Raw genomic sequence first — 22,172 nt, forward strand, 5'->3', positions numbered from 1 at the left:
GGAGAAACAGTGGACAGTGGACGGCTTTCGCTGATTGCTTTTGCTGATGGCTTTTGCTGATGGCTTTTCTGTCGGTCCTGACTGCACTCCAACTAGAATGTTGGAAAGTGTCCCACAGGGCTCTATATTTGGTCCATTACTATTCACTTTATTTAAAAAATAATGCTTCCTTTCCAGCTTAGCACTGTTAGATCCACTTCTATCTGGATGACACTATATATCATATGCCAATGGCTACACCCCAAAGCAAGCCTTTTCCAGGCAATTTGCAGACCTCCAGACATGTTTAATCAGTCTTAAACTTGTTTTGAACTCGAAAACAATACTGCTCAATAATGCTCATACTGTTAATACCCGCACTCCCAATCATTTCCCATCTCCCATCCATGTCATATATACTGTATATATTTAGGATAGAAAACTGTCTTTCAAAACTCAAGCGGAACACCTTACAACTAGTGAATCTGCTTTTCTCTGTATTTATAGATAAGGTGTTGCTATCAAAAAACGTCTATTATTATTACAAATACTACTCATACAAACATTTTCTGTACAAATTATACTAAATCTATACTAAATTGATTGAAAAAATGATTTACATACAATACATAAAAAACACACCTAATTACCTCTATCATTGGGAGTATACAATACATTTCATATTCAATGTATTAAAAAAAACATTAGTATGAAAATAATACAGATAGATATTACAAATTAATTGTGGAGACAATTCTCAAATAAGCTATAGTGCCAAATAAATCACTAAGAAGACAATTTTGGACTTGGAGCAAAAAGTTAATCAAACATTAAAATCTACAAATAATATTTATTAGATAGTGCTTTCTACAGACCTTAATGTAAATCAATAAAAATGTGTTTTACCACTGTTGCAGCACATTGAATAGAAAAAGTTTTGCTGCAGGAGGTTAATGAAAGAGCTCCAGCAGAAGGCGTGTTGTCATTCAAAATATGACACTCATGAACTTGATTAGTGATATGTGACACAAATGATAGAGCTCAGTTATTATGGACTGGACTATTATGGAAAACTAACAAAAAGCAGCTCTAATTTCCCCATTTTGAGTTCACATTCTTCACGTTACATAATGAAATACTTTACTAAAAACATCAATAACCTGAAACCCAAGCATTTTTCTGAGGAAATTAAATTGTACTCTTTCAGCAGGAAAATGTCCCGATTCTGAGGATGCTTTCAAAAAACTAATTTTTCTTGTTTATGAACAAAACAGCTTGGAAAGATATGGACTGGTGATCAAATTTGAACGGTCCATTTTGATAACGGGATTTTTTTCATCATGGAGCTACAAACTACCGTAGTAGATTTTATGATCTCAGTGCATGGTTATCATGCACAACCATGAGGTTACAAATACTGTCTTGTCCACTGTATATCATAGCACGGTAAATTGTTTTTCCTCTAAAACAGCTGATATAAATGCCTTTCCCATCACAGTCTGTCCTCATAAATGGTTTGATCAAAATACACATTATGACTCAGGAATAATTAATGACAAGTTTGTGTGTAAAACTCTCTCGTGGAACGTCAATTGATGTTTTTACACACCGACATGTGTGTTCGCAAACTCAGATTTTTAAATTTGAACCATATGTATTTTTATGTTATATATCTTATTGAAGCATAGTTACACTATGAAATCGGTACAGACACAGATACAACATACTGTATTTCAGCAAGTTGTGCCTCTTTAGCAGTCTGTCATCTTTTCCCCCTAATAAATTACTTATTGTGATAATTATTGCATGCACGGATGTTGGCAAAACAAAAAAAAAGTATTGTGTTTTAATTAGAGAGACTTTTTTGTGGTTTACATTAACATTTTCTTAATTGTGATATTTTTCTTTTTTTCTGGTGTTCTAAAATAGGGAACACCAGTAAGCAATAATAGCTGTCACATCCCTCCAAAGGTAGATTAATTCAATTGGATATAGAATTTGTCTTAGCAACTTTCATTTTCTTTTAACTACTACCATGTTGCATGAATGTATAATCCATTGTAAATATTAATTGCTTATGAATTTGTGAAGATCCATGTGGTGTGGCGTCTTTAAATGTTACATGTAAACCAAATTACCTTTTTGGGCTTTAGCAGAGCATATCTAAAAAATATATTTCACCATTTTCACCTAAAACTAAAATTCATAGAAACCTAAAGATGATGTGATGATGACTGGGTCTTGTTCAACAAAAACTTAAATGACCGTCAGTGCAATAACAGTTTGTAAAAAAGTGGCGGCCTTTGTACCTAATTCAGAAAATTATTTCGTTATTTGGTTCAAATAAGTTACCAATTTTTTCCTTAGTCTGTCCACAAATCATTGAATCTGGTTGTTACTTACTGTGCTCAGTCAGTGACACTATAAAAATGATGAAATTGACAAAGATTTGCTGAGAGAGGTGGCAATAGTGGGGAGTGGTTTTGAGAAGATTGAGATAATTAGCAGAGTCTAAAAAAAACCAATAGCTGGTTTTCTTTGTACCTGCCACCTGGTCCATTTCACCTCTCTTCCAATCGGCAATTGCTACGTAATGTAATGTGACAAATGTGGTCTCCCCATTCCAGAAGTACACGATTTATTATATACAAGTAAAGTATTTACACAAATACGTCTTTTTTTTTAAACTAAATTAAGTCCCATAGCAACAGGGAAACGACAGTGGGTTTTTTTGGAATCGAATGGGACAGTCCCTTAACTCGCTCCAACACTCTGAGTAATGTTTACGTTTTTCATTTTCCATACAAGTAAGAAACTAAGGAAACAAAATAAAACTAAATCCATCTCTTTGAGATTATATAATTGCTATATTGTAATCACAAGATTTGCAAGATAGAGCAGCAGGCACGTGCGGATTGGTGACCAATCACCGTCCCCTTTGCCCCATGAACCCTCAGGTGCCATTTTTATCAGGCGGGTTGTTTTTTTTTAAGCGTAAATGGGCATCGAGGTAGCGGATTTTCTGGGAAAGTTGAGGAATGTGTCCTCACGTTCCACTGTGCACACCTGCGATGTGTGCATCACAGTGGTGCAGATCACAGGCATCCCGATGCGCACCATCAGGGCGCCCAAGATATGTGCTCTGCCGCACTGCTCCGTTTTCCCAGACCGGCAAAATACATAGAACCGCACATGCCCCTCAAAGTCTCTGTACGGGACTGTAGAGTCCCTCGCCCCCACTCTCCCTCCCTCTCTCCCTCCCGCTCTTCCTCTCCACTCCAGTTTCAGAACACGGCGAACTGCACTTATACTGTTTCAATGCTCGGATTTTTGGTGGCGGATTAAAAAAACTAAATTGTCTGCCATCAATGTCTATCGCGATCGATGGAGTCGATCGGCGATAGATGATTTAATCTTAAATATGCCCAAGCCTACTCTCTACCCAGACAAGAGACTTGTCACAGCAATATAAACCTCCAATTGATGGATGAAAGATTTAACTAATTCTACAAGTTTTCTCACAAAACATTGCCAGTGATTACATTCGGACAAATGAGTACAGTACATGTACCCTGGACCAGTTGCCAAAAGAGCACCTGTGACTTTTATTCTAAAGTTGTACAGGATAGCACCACTCAAATACCTTTATTGCCCACCCCGAGAAAACATAATTCTACGAGAGGCATCTAAAGTACAGACGGGTTTCCCATTTACAAACAGTTGATGCTGTTGCAGCTCGTGGGAAGAAAACATATAAGGACCATCTGGGTGGATGTATGGAGGTTTTTCAGCATTTAGAACAACACTTGATTACATTCTGGAAAAAAACCCCAATTGCTGACTTTCTTCATTGACATGATGAAAAGATCGTTTCGATGTTTCCTCTTGGGATATTCGATTTTTTGACCCATCGCCTGTCTCTGACACAGGTCACTGTCTCACTGCAACGTTCTGTGTTTCTGCTCCGCTTGTGCAGGCATCTCCACATTCTGTTGTCAGGAAACCTCTCTTTACAGTAGCAACACTTGCTGGCTATGGAGACATATTACGGAACAATGCAAACAAACAATATTCACAAAGGTATATCAAAATAATAAGGCCTAACATCGTAAGGTAATGTTTGTCAAACTCTTTAGAACATCAAGAAAAAGTGTAATAATCTTTAATTACATCACATCTGCTGTGTTAACTTGAGTGCAAAATAGGCCAAATATCTGCAAAGATTTCAACACAACATGTTTTTTATTATATTAATTGGTAACGCAACCGTATTCAAAAGGCATCAGTACATATATTTATTGGAAATACTGGCAAAACTTTACATCTATAGTTTCAACCACATGGCAACTTGCTTTTCTACCATCTGCTTCATCAAAAGCCTCTCCAATTATTTTCTTAGGGTAGAAAAACAAGAATTACTGGGCACAAACGTGAAATATTTGGCAAATATGTAGGAAATACAACAAACAGAAAACAGATTATTAAGGGACACCAAAACGTGCCTTGAAAGTTTACTGCCCAAAGCCAAGATGAATCCTACACTGGCGTTATTAATATGTGTTCCTCACTCACACGCTTTGTCAGAGGTAAATATGTATTTATTGTGTCCATCTCAGCTCTGGGTGGGATCGTCTAAGGCAATTCCAGGGTTTCTAATGCCAAAATGTCTAAACACAGAGCAACAGATGACACTGACGGAAAACTAAATACTGTATGTGTTGATGTCAGTAGCCAAATACTGATGAAGGATGACACAAAATAAACATTAATGTGTATGTATACTGTATAAATTGCACAAATAACTATATAAATAGGGTATGTATATAAATTGCAGAAAAACACTGCATTTAATTTACTTATTAAATGTAAGTTTCATTTTGATTTGATTTTGATCGCGTCATCTTGATGTTGACGCGTGTGACATACAATTCAAGTTTTTTTTAACAAGGTTCTACCGAAGATAATGAAAAATGTGTGAAATTAAGGGAAATAACAAGAACCGATACTTCTGTACTACATCAACAGCAAAATTCAGCAATATGATGGTACTGGTTTTTCTACAGTATCGACGGTACCGAGTTGGAATGTCACTGCTGTAGAAGCACAAGCAGTGAAGTCTGGGATACTATGTAATGTACAAAATGACCTCCCAAGACAAGAAAATAACACATGAGGATGGTGAACATTGAAGCAGCAAGAGCTGTTTCAGAAATTGCTCCACCAAATAGAAAAAGAAGTGCAGCAAGTCTTGTGTTGAAGTCAAAAAACACACCAAATGTAGCCAAACAACTAGCGGCAGGTAGCAGCAAGCAGCATTAAAACATATTAGATGAGTCCTTAACCTGAAATACATGTAACTATTATCACTTGATGTGTAGCCAACAACATCCTACATGTTGATACATGATAAGTGACCTTACTACTTCAAGCAAACCAAAGTTTATAGTAGACTGCCTATAGTAGACTACAAGAGCCTTCCAAATAAAAATCATCGTGTCATTAAATCACTACTGCTACTATAATGGGTATATGCATTATAACAACATTTAAGTGTTACTGTTTTTGTAAATAGTTGCTTCATATACTGTACTACTTAATGCAAGCACAATATCATGAACCATGAACTTTTTTTGAAGGCCATATGCGCTATTCTAGCTCTTGTATTGTTCATAAAATGTTGTTGAGTATATGCTTCAGTGTTGGGCAAGTAACATGTATTTTATTACATATTACTTGTTACTTTCATTTGAAAGCATTACTTTACAATATTACCTTCTGTGTAAGGTAATAAGTTACTTATTACACTACTTTTAAATTACTCAGCCAACATAATAAAAAAAAATGGAAGTTATTTTTGCCAGAGGTGAACGCTGGTGGTGAAAGGCAAATTAAGTTGTACTGACGCTACCTGTGTCTTCTACATTTACTGAAACACAATCGGCAAAAAAAAGGTGCTTGGATTTGGCTCAGTAGTATATCCTCACCTTATGTTGAGGTGACTCGGTAGCAGACGGGAAAATGTTGTCATAATCCATCCGGTGAGTAATTTCTCGAAGCGCCACGTTCTACCATATTTGTTTACACTCGCTCCCACGTTCAGATAATGTAAAATATTGCCGTAAAGCAGTTCTGCCAATGATTTGCGATCCAGCTTAGGGATAACTGTAATGATATTATCCTCATGGGATAATGGGTAATTTGTTATATTACTGCGTTATTGCAAAAATAGTTATTTATTACTGAACTCCCAACACTGGCTGCAGTATATGGGATTTCTTTCTTTTCTTTACCGCGGTATTACGCACCGAAAATAATGGAATTTCACTGGCATAGATATCCACACATTGCTGATAACTATAGACGTCCCTATCTTATTCGTCAATATGCATATAATTTATTATTAATTGACAAGTCTATGTTTTGAGACATTTTTCTCATATTTCTGTATCTACCAATCTAAAAAAAGAGTTGTGGCTGTCACCACATGTCAAATGATGTGCCATGGTGTTAGCAGTCCACAGATTTTACCTGTCAGAGATTTATATACTTCTGCTGCTTATTCATGAGCCTTGTCATGATCTGGCTTCTAAAAAACATCATTGATGTTCGACATTTTAACTGAATTTCAAACTCAAACCACTCAAATAATAATAACATTTAAATTTCCCGCAGAATAACACCCCATCAAAACAATTCAAATTAAAGACATAAATACAAAAAAACCTAAGCACAAATAACTTTGTTTTCTCCTTGTAAAGAGTGACTAATTAAATGGTTTAAAGGGGCATTTATAGCATTGATAATAGTTAGTCGGTGGAATTAGTAATTACTTTCTGGTAAAAAAAAAAAAAGTTGCATGAAGTGATAAGGGACGGTTTATTACGAAAGCCATCAGTCAAAGCCAGGCTCTGTGTTGATCATGATTTCCCTGATTATTGTAGCTAATAGTCACTACCCCTCCACAGGAAGGCACTGTGAGTGGTTAAAAGATCCTCAGATTGACTGGTTTTGACTGATGGCTGGAGAAGATAATCCCAACGTTTTAAGCCTCACACACGACAGAAAGCCATTGTTTGGACTGAGAAGTCGGGAACAGTCCTTCCACTCCCTTCTGCCCTTGATTGCTCAATTCTATGATGGGAATCAAAGCGTCGCAATTCTATACCTGAAGAAAGCAAAGCGAGGTGTCTCTGCAAAGAGAAAGGCCTGCTTCTGGAAAGCTGCTCTCATGACAACGGTACGTTACAGATGTCCAGGTAGTTGTTTTTCAGTCTTTCTTTGTTTACCTTTTTTAAGTCTCTTCTTATTGTTATTACACCACGTTGTCCTCTAGGAGTCGTATGCTAGAGGTAGAGGTATCCCACCCAGTAGACCACGTTGAACAGCAGGAAGGACGTGGGGAAAAAGACGCGGGAGTACGCGTCTAGTTCCAGTAAATCGATATGGACTCGACCTTTCCGCCACGCACCGTCCTTGCATTCCTCATAGCAGCAGAAGAAGCTCTGGCAGTCTTTCCCGTCCAGGCACTCGTAGACACAGGCGTCCTCGAATTCCTGCCAGTAAATGGCATTGTTGAGTGCGATGACTGTGTTCGGTGGTCCCACATCAAGGACCGAGTAATTCTGAAAAGCAAGAAGACAAGAGATTTGTAAGAGTAGACAAGCTGGAATTTGTGGTTTCAAGGTTCTTCTGCAGCTGCGGTGCCATGTGGAGGGGCTTGTGCTATACCTGTGCATTGAAGGGGCTTGTGGGTGACTGTGGAGCAATTCTGCTGCTTGGAGGCACCATGATACATTTGTGTATTTGTCCCATACATCTGCACTAATTTGGACCAATCCTGTGCACTCAGGGCTGGACATATAACGCGCTCAAAAGGTGGACACATCATGTGGTGATTATCCCCCTCTTGGAGAAACGATGACGATTCATTGTTTAGTTGATCAAAACATGGAAAGATTGTACTCTGAAGAGGGGGATTGGTGGCCACCATAACAGATATGCTGTGGCGGACGGAGTTACTGTCTTGTAAGCGGTTCTTGATGATTATTCAAGATTGACTTTGAAGGTTGCGAATTTTAACTCCACTTGCAGAATAACTCTGTCTAATATAATATATATTCTGTATAATGGAATATAAATACACTGTGTTGTATGCCCAGCCCAGCCTGCTGACAGCACTACAGACAAGATGGATATTAACTACCAAACAACATGATGGGGTATAGATACAGTATGAATATGAAAATATTTATCCAAAACTGTAGCTAAGTCTACGTGTCGATCAAAGTTAGTTAAACTAGGATTGGCATGTTCTCTAAATAAATTCTTCTCGCCAGCCATAAGAACTGTCAATGCTGAACTCACCACAAAGTCACTCACACAGGCCCCACTGCCTTACTGTACTGTATGTAGCATACTGTACTGCATACTGTATCACTGTTCTGGGTTACTGCATACTGTGCTGTATTGCTGTTCTGTTCAGTGTTACTGTATTGCTGTGTTGTACTTTTGTATACTGTACTGTATATCTCCATATTCCCTTATCCACATGCACTTTACTGCACATATCTGTATATACAAATAGCCTATAGCATATACATACGTAAGCCTATTCCCTTCTATTTTGTACCCCCCCACATTGTATTATCTTTTTGAGTCTTGTTTGATTTTTTTTTTTAATTTCATTTATATTATTCTTTTCACTAACTGCATCACATTTTGGGAATCAGTTAGTTCAGTTAGTTAGCTAGGCAGGAATTAGGTTGTCTATTATGTTCGGTTTAGTAGCTATTGTGCATAATCTCCGGGTGCATTGCAAAGACATTTCACTGCATATGTGTATGAAAGTATGTATATGTTTGTGACAAATAAACCTCTTGAATCTTGAATCTTGAAATAAAGAAAACAGCCAGTTTTGTAACAATTTAGAGCTTTCTCCCCCAATCTGGCAGAGGATGATTGACATTGTGATGAATATAGATATTGGAATTTACATTTACGTGTCTTATTCATAGGGAAGCTTACCGGTCTCTTTGTCTTGCTGTAGCTAGGTCTTCGAACACTATACGAGTAGTAATTTAACGTGGCGTATTCCATCAGTGCAGCGAAGACAAAGAGGAAGCAGACGGTGACAAAGAGGTCCATGGCGGTGACGTAGGAGACCCGCGGCAGCGACGTCCTGGCCACGGTGCTGAGGGTTGTCATGGTCAGCACGGTGGTGATCCCTGGAGGAAGAGACAGACTCAGAAACAAGCTCAGACTGCTCAAAATTTAGGATAGGGCTCCACGGGTTCTGATTTCTGTTTAAATTGGCATTCATTTGGACTATACCATACAGCATCTGTTTGCATTATAGGCCAGCAATTCTGCTGCCAAATTCTGCTGGCAAATGAGAACTTTTAAGTTCGTACTAACTAGATTAGACCTAATGTTAAATTTAGTAATAAACCTGCTCACACCATATCTGTTGAAAGGGTAAACACAATTTAAAGCAGCATGTGTACATTGCGGTTATCAGATTTCTGGCATGTAACTGGCTATGATGAACTAGATACCATTATTAATTTGCGTTGATTTGGCTTTCACTTTGCAACAGATTGAGGATGTTGTGACCTATTATTAGTATCTTAGTGTTTATAAGCATGACCATGTTTGACTTTTTCATTAAAATAAAACGTTCTGCTGACTGCATTTTCTAAATTGCTTTACAAAGCTGAACTGATAAAATGACAACCCTGACCCGAACTTTACGGAACTTGTAGCAAGTTTCCTACCAATGTTCCTGCCTTTCTAAAAGCTGACATGAGGTGAATGTCCACTGGCACGAAACAAAGTTTTCAAGACCTCTCTGCATCATGCAGATCTAGAGCGACCAGAGGCGTGAACTGTTAAGGAGCGGCGCCTGATTCTCTGGGACGTGGATCATACTTTCCCACTTCCGCGTGGAAATGCAAGACAAGCCTCACCATCGCTGTGTGCTACACACAACCCCAACCCTAACCCAATTTAGTCAAACCTAGAAATTTAGGGTGATGTTCACAACGGATTATCAGATTTAGGCAATTTGTGTTTGTTATTTATTAAATAGAATGAATGAATGAATGAATGAATGAATGGATGGATGGATGGAGGGATGGATGGATGGATGGATGGATGAATGAATGAATGAATGCATGCATGGACGAATGAATGAATGAATAAAGTCAAAATGATAAAATATAGCTGCTACTCAAAGTCAGGCAACTTGGTAAAACCAGTAGGCAGAGATCTAGCGCAAAAACCTTAGAATGAAAATGTTGGCGATGTGGCACCATGACCGCACATGAGCGGAGCCCTCAGATTCACGGGTAAGAGGAGAAACTGCGGCAGGAAGTGGAAATTGCTTGTGATTCCTCTGGTATCTCAACCTTGTTTCATTCTCTCCCCCATTTGATGCCCCCATCTGTCTCCCACCTCCAAATCATAGGGATGCCTCGGAGAGGGAAAAAAAAAAAAAAAGTGACACTGTTTTTTGCCAGGGTTTCCATGGCAACAAGCGGGGCCTGTCTATTTCAGGCGGCCATTGCGCACTTTTCCCTCGGCCCCTGCTCGCCACAGTGATTAGCCCTACCTTTGCCTGTGTTCGGCTGATACGGTGGCACCGATTCAAAGGACGAACATTGTATTTAAGCACCGGTTAACTCTGAGAAACACTTTTATAATTGGCCAAAATTTGATTTGACTACTGTCTCTGATATTGGACACAACAGGTTGGAATTGCATTGATGGATTCTGAAAGTTATTTTTATTTGTCGTTTGCCATTAGGATATTCAACCACATTTCCAAATGAGAAGCTATTTATTCTCCCTCACTGCTGGCTCAACATGGTCTTTTTATCGGCACTCCTTGTTCTGTGTCTTCTATTCCATTACCAGGCTCCCCTCCTTCCCCTCAATTGAACACCATTGATTAAAAAAGACGCCTAGAAAAGCAAATATCTATATTTCCCGCACTTTCTTAAGCTCTAGACACGGCGGGTTCTTTAATTTTTCCGATGAATTGCACTCAGCTCCCGTTCCCTTTTCCGGTCCTTTATGGCTGGGTCTTAATGAACCCGTGTCTGCCTGTCTGTCCAACAACTTCCCTGAATGCTTCAAGTAATATTTCTAATAACACACTGAAGTGATACCGGCACTATGTGACAACATTCTAGGCGTAAATGATATTACATTAAGTGAAACTAAGCCAAAATAAAGACACCAGACACTTCTATTGGTATTGGTAAACAACAAACAAAAATTAACAGCACCCTTTCACTAAAGTGGACTTTAAAATTATTGTACTGAGCGCTGAATAACTGGGTTTTTCTTTTGATTGATGAGTGGACATATATAAATGTAGCTTGTCAGACTTTTGAGATCGTAATTACTTAATATTAGGCATACATTAATATTCCAAAGTCTCATGGACAGTCTTAACGCATGTTGCAGGATGACAGCATCAATGTCACATGTCGATGAGGAAACATTTGAAAAAAAAATGAAAATGGAAAAATTAGAAGTCTGAAATCAATTTACCTTCACCAAAATGTTCCACAGGACTTCATAAGATCAAATGGGAGGGGTGTACATACAAAAAAAAAAAAAAAAAGTAGAAATAAATAAAACATGAGAAGCAAATGGATGGTGATTCAGGCTCAATCGGCAAGACAGGTCCGCAACAGTACAGGATCAAGCAAAGCACGCAGCCATACAATTTAAACACAATTCTTAAAAGTTCGAGGAGAGGTCTGTATCCGGCAGTGGTTATCAGTTGTCATTTGAGGGAAAGGGACGTAGGTGTAACGTACCTAATGCCGTTCTGGCCGGCGTGGCGTCTTTCTTTATCCAGAAGGAAACCCAGGAGAGGACCACAGTGAGGATGCAAGGGATGTACGTCTGGATGGTGAAGTACCCCATCCTCCGTCTCAGGTCAAAGTAGATGGTCATCACCACGTAGTCGCCTGTCAGGATCATGACGTTATATATGGAAATCAGAAAATCATGTGAAGCTTGACAAACACTTTTAAAAGAGTTGTGCCACCACAGTGAAGGACAGAAGGGTCATATCATCACTTAAAGTTCTTTCATTCGATTAATTAAAATAAATGTGTCAATGGACTTCACACAAATACCATCCTAAGAAAAACTCTAATATATAATGAAAAAATATATAGTGTACAGTATTTGCTGGGTAATCCATTTAGACAAAGAACATAATTACTGAACATAATGATCATTGCCGTGAGTTTGTTTCCTTTTATGCATGACAAAAGGCACCCTCAGTGAGTCGGCTTATTTTTTTTAAGTTGACTGTCAAACTTTGTGCAGCAGACTTTGTGCAGAAGTGACTTAAAAATAGAGGAAAATAGAGTCTATTACAGTACAATCGCTACCGCTACCGCATCTCTGTTCCCAATGAACATGAGTTTGGCACCCGCGACCCTGTTCTCCTCATCAGCAGCTTTCGGAGTGTGCTGTCACCAGCTGTCGGGTTCAGCCTGTTTGTTGTAGTTTTTAATTATACACTTTGGTCTCGCCACTAAAGGTCAATCCTCCCTATTAGATGCAGCATTTTTTTTTTTCCCAATTAAAAGACTGCTGTGACTTTATGAGGAATTGGTAGAGCTTGTAAAGTGCAGTGTTGAAAAGAATCAAAAGAGAAAGATAAAAGAATTGTTTTTATGTTGGTGAAAATGTAAAACGAGAGTCCAAGAACTTTAATCTTGACGATGAATGTATTTAGGACATCCAGGGCTTTACCTGCCGTCGTCTTTATTACGTCTGAAGTGTTCCTCAAGCCCATGAAATCAAATTGGTACAGTCGCCAGGACTTCTGGTCAGCGGCCTCCACGGAGTTCTTCCTCCACTTGTAAATCATCTCATCTCGCGGGTATCCGTCTGCAATTACACAGAGCATCTGTTTATGACCCTGGGTGCCAAAGCAGACATCTAAGTGATGGATGCCCCGTGCAGACAGACCTGCGGGCAACCACGGCAACATTTGTCTTGTGCCCAAGGCCAGCTAATGAAAGGGCCATGTGGAATGAAGACAGAGGCGGCGAGAAAATAGAGTAAATGAGAGGTTGGGTTCAATAATGTACTGAATCCATCTTGATGCTGGGACTGACCTTCATATGGTGAGTGTTGTGGCTGGAAGTCCTTTTTACTATTGATCACGTGACTTGAAAGGGTTAGAAAACAATAGAACAACAGTATGTCTAAATATAGAAATTCTTTCATGCTTTCATTCTTTCATGCACATGCTTTCAATGGGCTTTCACTTAAAAAAAAAAAAGAGAAAACTGTGGAGGACGTTGCTTTCCCAGTTGTTAAATGCTTGAAAATGTTAAATCATATCAATAATTTTAGTTCAATTTTGTGGTTAGAACTTAACAAATTACTGTTCCATAATAGTTCCAAAGAATTCTTAAAAATGCATTTGACACTTTAACCAGGAAACTCTGTTATCTGACATTTAAAAAATTAAAAATCTCTTAAGGTGTAAAACAAAGTGTTTTAGTGCTATTCACCTCTGTCACTTTGCTTTAATTGACTCCAAAAGGTCTAAAAGCACATTCACCCTAATCAGAAAACGGCATCTCATCATGGAACCAGAAGAGTGTTTAGTAATATCTGTAAGTGAGTATATGGATCAAATGAATCACAATCGGTGCTGCTGGGTGGTGCAGATTTGGAGATTTAATAGTCTGCACGGGGAGCAGGAAACCAGTTCTATAATTTTGACAATTCCTCAGTTGCAGACTGCACTAATGACTGAGAGCACACAGCGTGTATTTCTGGAGTTTTCCAGTGTCCCAGTGTATTCCCAGTGGATGTGGCGGTGTCCGTGCTGCCAGTCAGAGTGGCAGCCTGTTCAATGTCCTCTGTCACATCGTAACACACGCCAGGAATTATAATTAACTGACATATGTGCTCCAACTACTAATATCAGCGTATGATAGGACGCATCAAATTCAAATTAAGAAGTTGCAGCTAAATAGCTCAGTACAGTCTACAGCCTAAAATACTGCAAATCTCATATCACGTTGATGAACAAATTACTTCCTGTTTATGACGTGGTTTTCATGAAATTCATTCAAATTCATTAATTTGCACATCGATTGTGCAAAGTCAAATGGTATGAGAAATCAAGCTGCTGTGTTAGACTGCAGGTCGCATGGCATTTCTAGGATATCACGATACCACAAAACACCTAAAATGTCATTGTGATCAAACAAGAGTTTTTGGAGTAGTTCATGTTTTTGTGTTTATTATTATTTATTTTAACAGTGACACCACGTGGCCAAATGAGTTTAAATGCTACAGGCCTCATTCCTGTCATGGAGAGTAAAAGATAGTTGTACAGTTTCTGCACAAATAGGATATAGAATTCACGAGGAGCAAACATACCTGCTGTTTATGAGGTGTTTTCAGAAATTTGCAGTTAAAAAACACTGCTGTGTTGAAAGGCACTAGTGGCTATGTGACTCATCACAAGTTTCGTGAGAATGGCGTAATTGCTCTGCAATCTATGGAGCATAATGGATGCAGTTCAGAGTGAGAGTGGTTTTGGACTCTATCTCAACTTTATGCATCTGGCTCACGAACTCAGATCAAACTCTCTGGCGAGGGCTTGCAGATGAAATACAAACTACTTCCAAAGAGTATAGATATCATACAAGACTGTTGAAGGAATGAGAGGAGCACACAGACACTGACACTGACACTGACACGGGTGTGAGAAGAAAGTGGGTGATCTTTATGTCTGGGGTCTGGTGTCCTAAGATGTTGTCGTTGTCCTAGACGTTCTCTTTCTGACAGTTAGTTGTAAAAGCCTCTAACAAGTCTAACTAAAGCAACAAATATAACACTGTTCAAGACTTTAAATAATAACGTAATCCCCCACTGAAAACCCAATGCCCTTCCACTGGTTTTTGTTTGACGCTGACTCTCTGTAGAACTGATGCTTTGCGTTGTGAAAGCGCTTCCAAATGCCACAGATCTTCCTGCCGATGGTAGAACTTAACATGTCAGGAAAGATGTGGTAGCTTTTAATAAATCTGCTTTCAAACAGATGACCTGAAAAATTTACAACATCTACATAATGCCATACAGCACCTATGTGAAATTTACAGAATTTGCACTAGAATGATGATATGAACCTTGGTTGTGTCCTCTGATCATGTCCTTTATTCAAGGAATAGGACATGTATGGAAACATCAGGACTTGAACCTGTACCATCACACCATCCGGTCACCTTCACACTGCACCCAGGTCCCGGGGAGCTTTTAAACTTGCACTTGTGTTGCCAGCTTTCAAAAGACCTGGCATCAAAGCCTGTGGCCATTGAACCCCAAAGCCCTCCGACAGCAGCTTTGAGCCACTGAGTCGTATGGAGCTTGGTCGCCTCCCGCAATCATTTGATTAAAGCAACAACACGGAATATCAGGACTGGAACCAGTCACGGCAGTGCTAGAAGACAGAGTCTGAACCATCAGTCCACCGGATCACCTTCACGCTCAGCCCTGGTCTCTGGGCGTTTTTTAACTGCAGCCGTGGGTTGCCGGCTTTCAAAACATGACCTGGCATTGAACCCTCAAGTCCTCCAACACTGCATTCCTCATCCAACGATTTATCTCCTTGAAGCCATAAGCCTGGTTGTCTCACTTGATTCAAGGAAATGAAAAAAAACAGGACTTGAACATGTGACTGTTTTAGACTTGTCTGTCTAAAACCAATTTTGGGTATTGTGTTGTATATGCCTGACTAGATATGGAAGAATATATTTTATCACAGCAATGGGCTGATTAGTACTCATAATTATACTCATAGCTCATAATTACTCATAAGCATTTGGTTCTATTCACTTATCCTCATCATACCTATGACATAAACCCTTCATGCACTCTGATTATTTATGCTTTGACAGAAGAGTCGTAAAACTTCTACGCTTAAGAGGAATCCGCCACAGAAAATATCGCTTAACATCACTCAAACGACCGGAGAAACTGCAGGAAAGAAGAAATCATTTTTTTGTTCTACATTTGTGCTTTTAAGAGAGGTCTCAAATTTGGTATAAAGCTCTATTGTTTGCACTGTCATCAGCACTTTGCAGCTCCCTGCAGGAAATGTCAAGCAAATCTGACAAATCTGACAGCGATATCACCTTTTACCAGCGGGAGCAGCTACAGGAAAAAAGCTGCAGCAATTTCGCGCACACAAGCCATAGTGATTGGAAGTGAATAAACTGAAACCCTTCCACTGGGGCTGTTCTGCATAAAAAGAAAAATTTCCATTCAGGGATCAAGTGAAAAAGTACCCTACCTTGGGTATGTCAATGCCTAAGTGATAAAAAGTATATTTTCCCATACATGTATTTTTAGTGTATGCAGCTGCAACGGTTGGACTGTCTGTAGTTACACCACTGGGCTCGGGGTTCCCATGATGTTATTGATCATATTATGGATGGACAATCATAACCACAGTACATATTTCTATTTATTTTTGCAATAAAAATGATTTCAGCTTACCTATTTGACTTGCTGATGATTGCCTTCCAGATAATAAAAATAGACATGCTTCCCAGTAATAACCAAACAGAGAAAAAGTGTCAACTCTTGAAACTGAACTATTATTAGCTATATATTAACTATATTAACTAACCATATTAACTATTACTAGCTTAAGTTTGTTTAATTCAGATTCTTTGAGATCCTTGTCATTTATTAAGTATTAAACAAGTTCCATCTGATTCCACCATATTCCCTGTCTTTGCCGAAGGAAATTCTCAAGAAGGCCACCTTTCATCCTATTGTACAACCCACTATTGTGCAAAAAAAAAACCTAAGTATCCCAATTGCACAGGAAAGCTGGGGGCCTGAAAACTCTGCTGGCAGTAGTAAAGGCCTTGTGACGCTGTGAAAGTGTCTGAATGCCTTGAAGGTAATGGCGCTCCGCCACTGCTTTAAAATAACACACACTTAAGTATACTTATTTTTCAACATAAAAAAAAGAAAAAGAAAAAAGAGAACAGTTTCCGGATGCACTGAGACTGAAATCAATACTGAACCCCACAGAGGTGGTTCAGATCATGCACCTTGAATCTGTCTGCATGGAGTTTGCATGTTTCTGCCCGGGCATCTTGGTTTCTCCTTGATGTTTGGTTTCCCAACACGACATCAGATCAGCTTAATTGGAGACCCTGACGTACCCTTTGGTGTGGATGGGTGAATGTGTGTGACCCTACGATGCACTGGGGTGCTGTTCGGGGTCCATACCCAGCTGGGATGGACTCCAGCCCCCGGTTAACGAAATGGGCGGATTGAAGAAAAGTAGAAAAATGACATGACATCTGACAAGGACAACAATATGTTACGCTGTTGGAGGGGGCTGGGACTTTTATAAGCCTTGTGTTTATTTTCACCACAAAACCAGTTGGAACCCTTGTGGTCTTTGTGATTTTTCATCATATACTGTCGGTCTAGTTACGCAGCACTTCATTTCAATTTGCCGCCATGTCTGACAGCCAATATATGGTGTAGAGTATCCTAAATTGCAATCAACCCGACTCTATATACAGTATATTACCAAAAAATCCTATTAATGATATTTTTACTGGGCTGTTCCACTAGCTCTCAGTTCAGTAGAACACGTGGTACTTTTATTACCACTGCCATACACATTTCTACAGTTTTGAAAGCCAGGTCCCAGAGATTGATAACAAGTTGTGATGAAAATCATTTTAATTGACCTCAGATATATTGCGTCGTGGAAATAAAAAGAAGCCTGGCGGGAAGGGGGAAGTATGCTGCACATACAAATTTAAACCTTAACACTAAAAAGGAAATGGTGCCTTTGACTGCTATTATATGTACAGCACAGTTGCAACCTGTCCCATACACACCCATAAATACAAGACGTTGTAAATCAGAACCACACTGGCTGTCACAAGAGAAAAACAAAATGAAAACAAAATGGAAGCCGACAGAGAAAAGGCATAGGGCGTGATGTACTCACAGCTGGAGAATATCAGCGGACATGAGTGCTCATCCATGGGGAAGTTGTGAAGCTGCAGTTGGCATTCTGCATTAATGGTCAGTCTGCGAAGAACAAGGCAAGACGATTAGGGCCCCGCTAAGAACTCCAACCTCTGGTGGTGGTGAAGGCGGTGGAATTACAGCGCTGAAATGTTGCATTGGTTTATTTTAGAGGCAGGGTAGTGAGCATCCTTCCACCTGCAGAAAAAAACGAAAGATACAGTCGGCGGAGTCGATCTATGGAAGGAGTGTCATTGCGGTTCATATTATTTAACATTAACAAGTCTATAAAACACAATAATCTGCCAACACGTTTACCAAGCTACAAAACATTAATTTTAGATTAATTCTTAACATACTATATGAGAAAACGTTATTTAAAGTGGAGTTTAATAACTTTTTAAAACTTCAAATAGATTTGTGTCGCTTCAGTTTCACTTTCCCCCGTCACACCAAACTTATTTTCCCTCCAAAACGAATGAACTGTTGCTTTATGTGGCATCATGAAAAAAAAAGTTACATCGTTTAAGCCTTCAGAGGATCTCAATTCAAAAGCTGGTAAATTATGATATTATTGATGATTTGATGTTTAATAATGTTTGATGTTTGTTTGTCTAGCATAACCATTCCACCCCGTCACTGATAATAGAAGAAGAAGAGGATGGAGAAGAAGAGGAATCTTTATTTGTCACACCACGCGACAGAGAAAACAGTTCTTAATTAAATTATTTCGGATATTTATGAAAAAAGGAACAAATTATTAGCTAATGTATTGAACCCTGACTATATTTTTTGTGTGGCCATTTTCCACCCCATTAGATATGAGTCATTTTCAAACATTAAAACATCTACAACTATTACCCGTATCACCTTTATTTAAAAAAAATATATATATTTATCTAAAATTATCGTTATCAAAACAAGCAATTACACCCGTCACATGATGCAAGGTTACAAACTAACATCTTAATCTGCTGGACTGCTCTGAAGTACAACTTTAATTGAGAATCTATTCAGTTTGTATTTACATTTTTTTTTTACCGTAATATGTATTCTCTCTGATGACGTCACCTAATTTCTTTGTCAGAAGGGTAAAGCAACACTGAAGAATCCCCCAAGCGGGATTGCCGTTCATTGCGAAATGTCATCTGTGTTTACTGTGCAAAGGCACAATTAATACATTTTGGAATTTCATTGTCTTTCCCTCACGCCATCAACAAATATTACCCCCGAATGTCTCCTGTTCCTTTGAAGAGTGAATATCGATATAGTTCCATCAGGGAGAGTGTCTGGACTCAGAGAGAGTGATTCCATTGTAACCTTAATAAATGAGATAACATTAAACACAGAATATCTTCAATAGCAAAAATCTGTGATAACTGCTCTCATCCATCAATATTTTTTTTTGGTAATTTCAAATAAACTTGTTGCTGTCTCTTAAGTACACCCAAGTGCACCCACACCTTATTTATTACATATTATACACAAAGTCCACATTGTGGAGAGGGACCAATGGAGGAATCTTTCTGGGCTCGGTGCGATCCACACAGCTGCGGTTGAGGAACCTTTGAGGCCGGAGAGCCATTAGTTAATGGTCTGGTAATTGGTCTGTTGACCTTTGAATTCAATAGGTTAAATTCGCCAGCATGTGCTATGGATATATGAGGAACTAAGATAGAGAGGGTGTGACTCCACTGAGTTGGCAAAATGATCTTGATAATCTTTCCTATGTCTGATACAAATAACATCCCACATTTATGGTGCAACCATTCATAGATACTCTGTGCATGCGATCTTTGGACTTTGGACCTTTTACCGTTCTACCACAAGACTTAAGTTTATCTACTCCATTTATCAATGAGAAGAAAACATCACCTAATAGACTCATACAGTATGTGGCTCTTGACAGTTTACAGCATTATTCATATTATTGTTCGATCACAATTATAGACAAAGCTCAATGAAGTTGTTTTCCTGGGTTGGATATTTGTCATTGATGATGCGTCGTTGATGTTGATTGATGTTTTCTATTTCCATATTCTGCTTTGAAACACTGTCGTCATCCATATTTACCATGGAAATGTGAAGATTGCATCAGACAAGAGAATAACATCACACAGAAATAAACAAACAGTCTATTCTATGTGAAATGAGCTCATGGAAAATCAATTTAAACCCATTTAAACTGGGGGAGAAATGACGGTAATAAACAAAATACAAAATCTTTTGTATTCCTTTACCTCAGGGTGTAGAGTATCTTCCCATCGTTCCATATTCTGAGGAGCTGGTTGGGTGTGGTAATCCAGTGGGAATCGGCGGTCTTGGAGTTTCTGAAGATGGTGTCTGGTAACCAGATAAGTCCGACCATGTTGCTGTTCAGAGTTAATCTTTTCATTGTGCTGTTATATCTGAGGCGACTGTCTGTCCAGGTCTGAGCGAAGATTATGTCAATTTGGTATTCCTGGAAGGGGGAAAAGAAGGCAGGTAGGTCTTTAAAGAAACCAATTGATTTTATAAACAAAACACAGCTGCACTAGCCAGTTTAGAAGGAGAACAAATTATTTTTATACATTTATGCATTTCCTTTCCTTTCCTCAAGCTCCCTGCCCCTAAACACACACACACCATGCACCATACCATTTACTGTAATATTCACAAGTCAGAGGCTGATTCACCGTGAGACAGGGTTCATCCTGGCATGACAAAATGAAATTCAAGGACTTTCAAGTATTTTTAAAGCATCTTTTTTCATTTCCAAACTGCAAACTAAATGCAACTGCTGCAAATTTCTGTTACACTATACTGTATATCTACAGTATCTATATATCTCATTGTCATCTTCTATTATAAGTGTCTATTTCCAACCATGCTGGATTAAATGTACATTTCCCTGGGATCATCTATTTCGTAAAAGCGATTCTGGAAATGTCTTATTACGTTACGATTTGATTGGCAAAACCAGGGGGAAGATCACAGTTTTTCAATGATCACATTTATTTCAAGAACCTTTCAAACACTTCAGCACAAAATTTCCAAGGTATTGCAGGACTTACTTTTTTACGAGGACGAAATTCAAGCACTTGAAGCACCTCAAGGACCTGGTGAGAACCCTGCAATTCGCACACTTTCGATTGACGGCGTGAGGCTAGGTGCACTGTTCCAAAATGGCACTACATTGCTTTGACGACTCAGCCACAGACTCAATAATAACTGAGCGGGGATGCTCTCTGTGATGCTGATGCTCTTCCATGTGCTCTCATCTTATCTCTCATTTATGTTCACCCAACATACAATCATTTTTCTGAATTCATGCTATAGTTAAAATAAAGTGACAATGGACATACAGTAGACTGAGCTGCCTGAGTCACATTCCAGGGGAGACATGGTCAGCGGTACAGTTTAGCTGGTGTGACATGGATAAGATAGCTGACTGATTAGAGAAGGATATTAAGGAAGAAAGGGAAGGACAAAAATGTTGGTGTGTGAGTCTACAAAAACATGAGATCCACTGTCATTAACACATTGTACAGTAACCAAGTTTTTCCAGAACAGAACAAAACAAAATAGGGAGTGGCATCAGGGATGCCATTTGAGGATCATAGAACTTCCTAAATTAATGGACAACAAAAGGTTATGAATGAAACTTATGTAGCGTGTTTTTTGACAAGTTGATACTTTTGTAAAGGTTTTGGTCTAATATTTAAAGGTTCCACAAAGTGATCAGATGTTATAAACTTGTTTTGTTACAGGAATTAATCATTGGTTTGGATCTGTTCAACCTCTGATTAGCGTTGAATGGTCACGTCCCTTTGCAAAGAAACACATTCGTATACAGTATATAGACTAAAAACCTCGAATATAACATGCATGTCTGTCAAAACGCAGAAATATCATACAGAGAAAGAGAGAGAGAGAGAGAGAGAGAGAGAGAGAGAGAGAGAGAGAGACAAGGAGACTAATAATTATTTTTTATCTGAATATCAATTGCCAACTTTGGGTAAAATAAAATAATATAAGCCCAAATTTCTGGTTTTAGTGGGGAGACAGAAGACAAGGACTCCATTCCCGACATTAGATTTTATAATCATAGCAGAAGAATAACGTAACGTATAATAACTATAGTGTTTTAATGAGTC

At 38.8% G+C, this 22,172-nt stretch overlaps 1 protein-coding gene across 1 annotated transcript in view; it reads right to left on the reverse strand.

Moving 5' to 3' along the window:
* Nucleotides 1-7,322: 7,322 nt before the first annotated feature.
* The window catches only part of gabrg3 (gamma-aminobutyric acid type A receptor subunit gamma3), a gene marked incomplete at both ends in the record, with an annotated part of 61,425 nt that continues 46,575 nt past the window's right edge, over nt 7,323-22,172 (reverse strand). Inside the window, 6 exons of the mRNA XM_079999953.1 lie at nt 7,323-7,598; nt 9,004-9,203; nt 11,808-11,960; nt 12,760-12,897; nt 18,017-18,099; nt 20,277-20,497. Of these exons, the coding sequence (XP_079856079.1) occupies nt 7,323-7,598; nt 9,004-9,203; nt 11,808-11,960; nt 12,760-12,897; nt 18,017-18,099; nt 20,277-20,497 (1,071 nt within the window). The remainder of the gene's footprint in view (nt 7,599-9,003; nt 9,204-11,807; nt 11,961-12,759; nt 12,898-18,016; nt 18,100-20,276; nt 20,498-22,172) is intronic.

The sequence above is a fragment of the Zeus faber genome (genome assembly GCF_960531495.2).
Source record: "Zeus faber genome assembly, chromosome: 1".
Taxonomy (NCBI): Eukaryota; Metazoa; Chordata; class Actinopteri; order Zeiformes; family Zeidae; genus Zeus; species Zeus faber.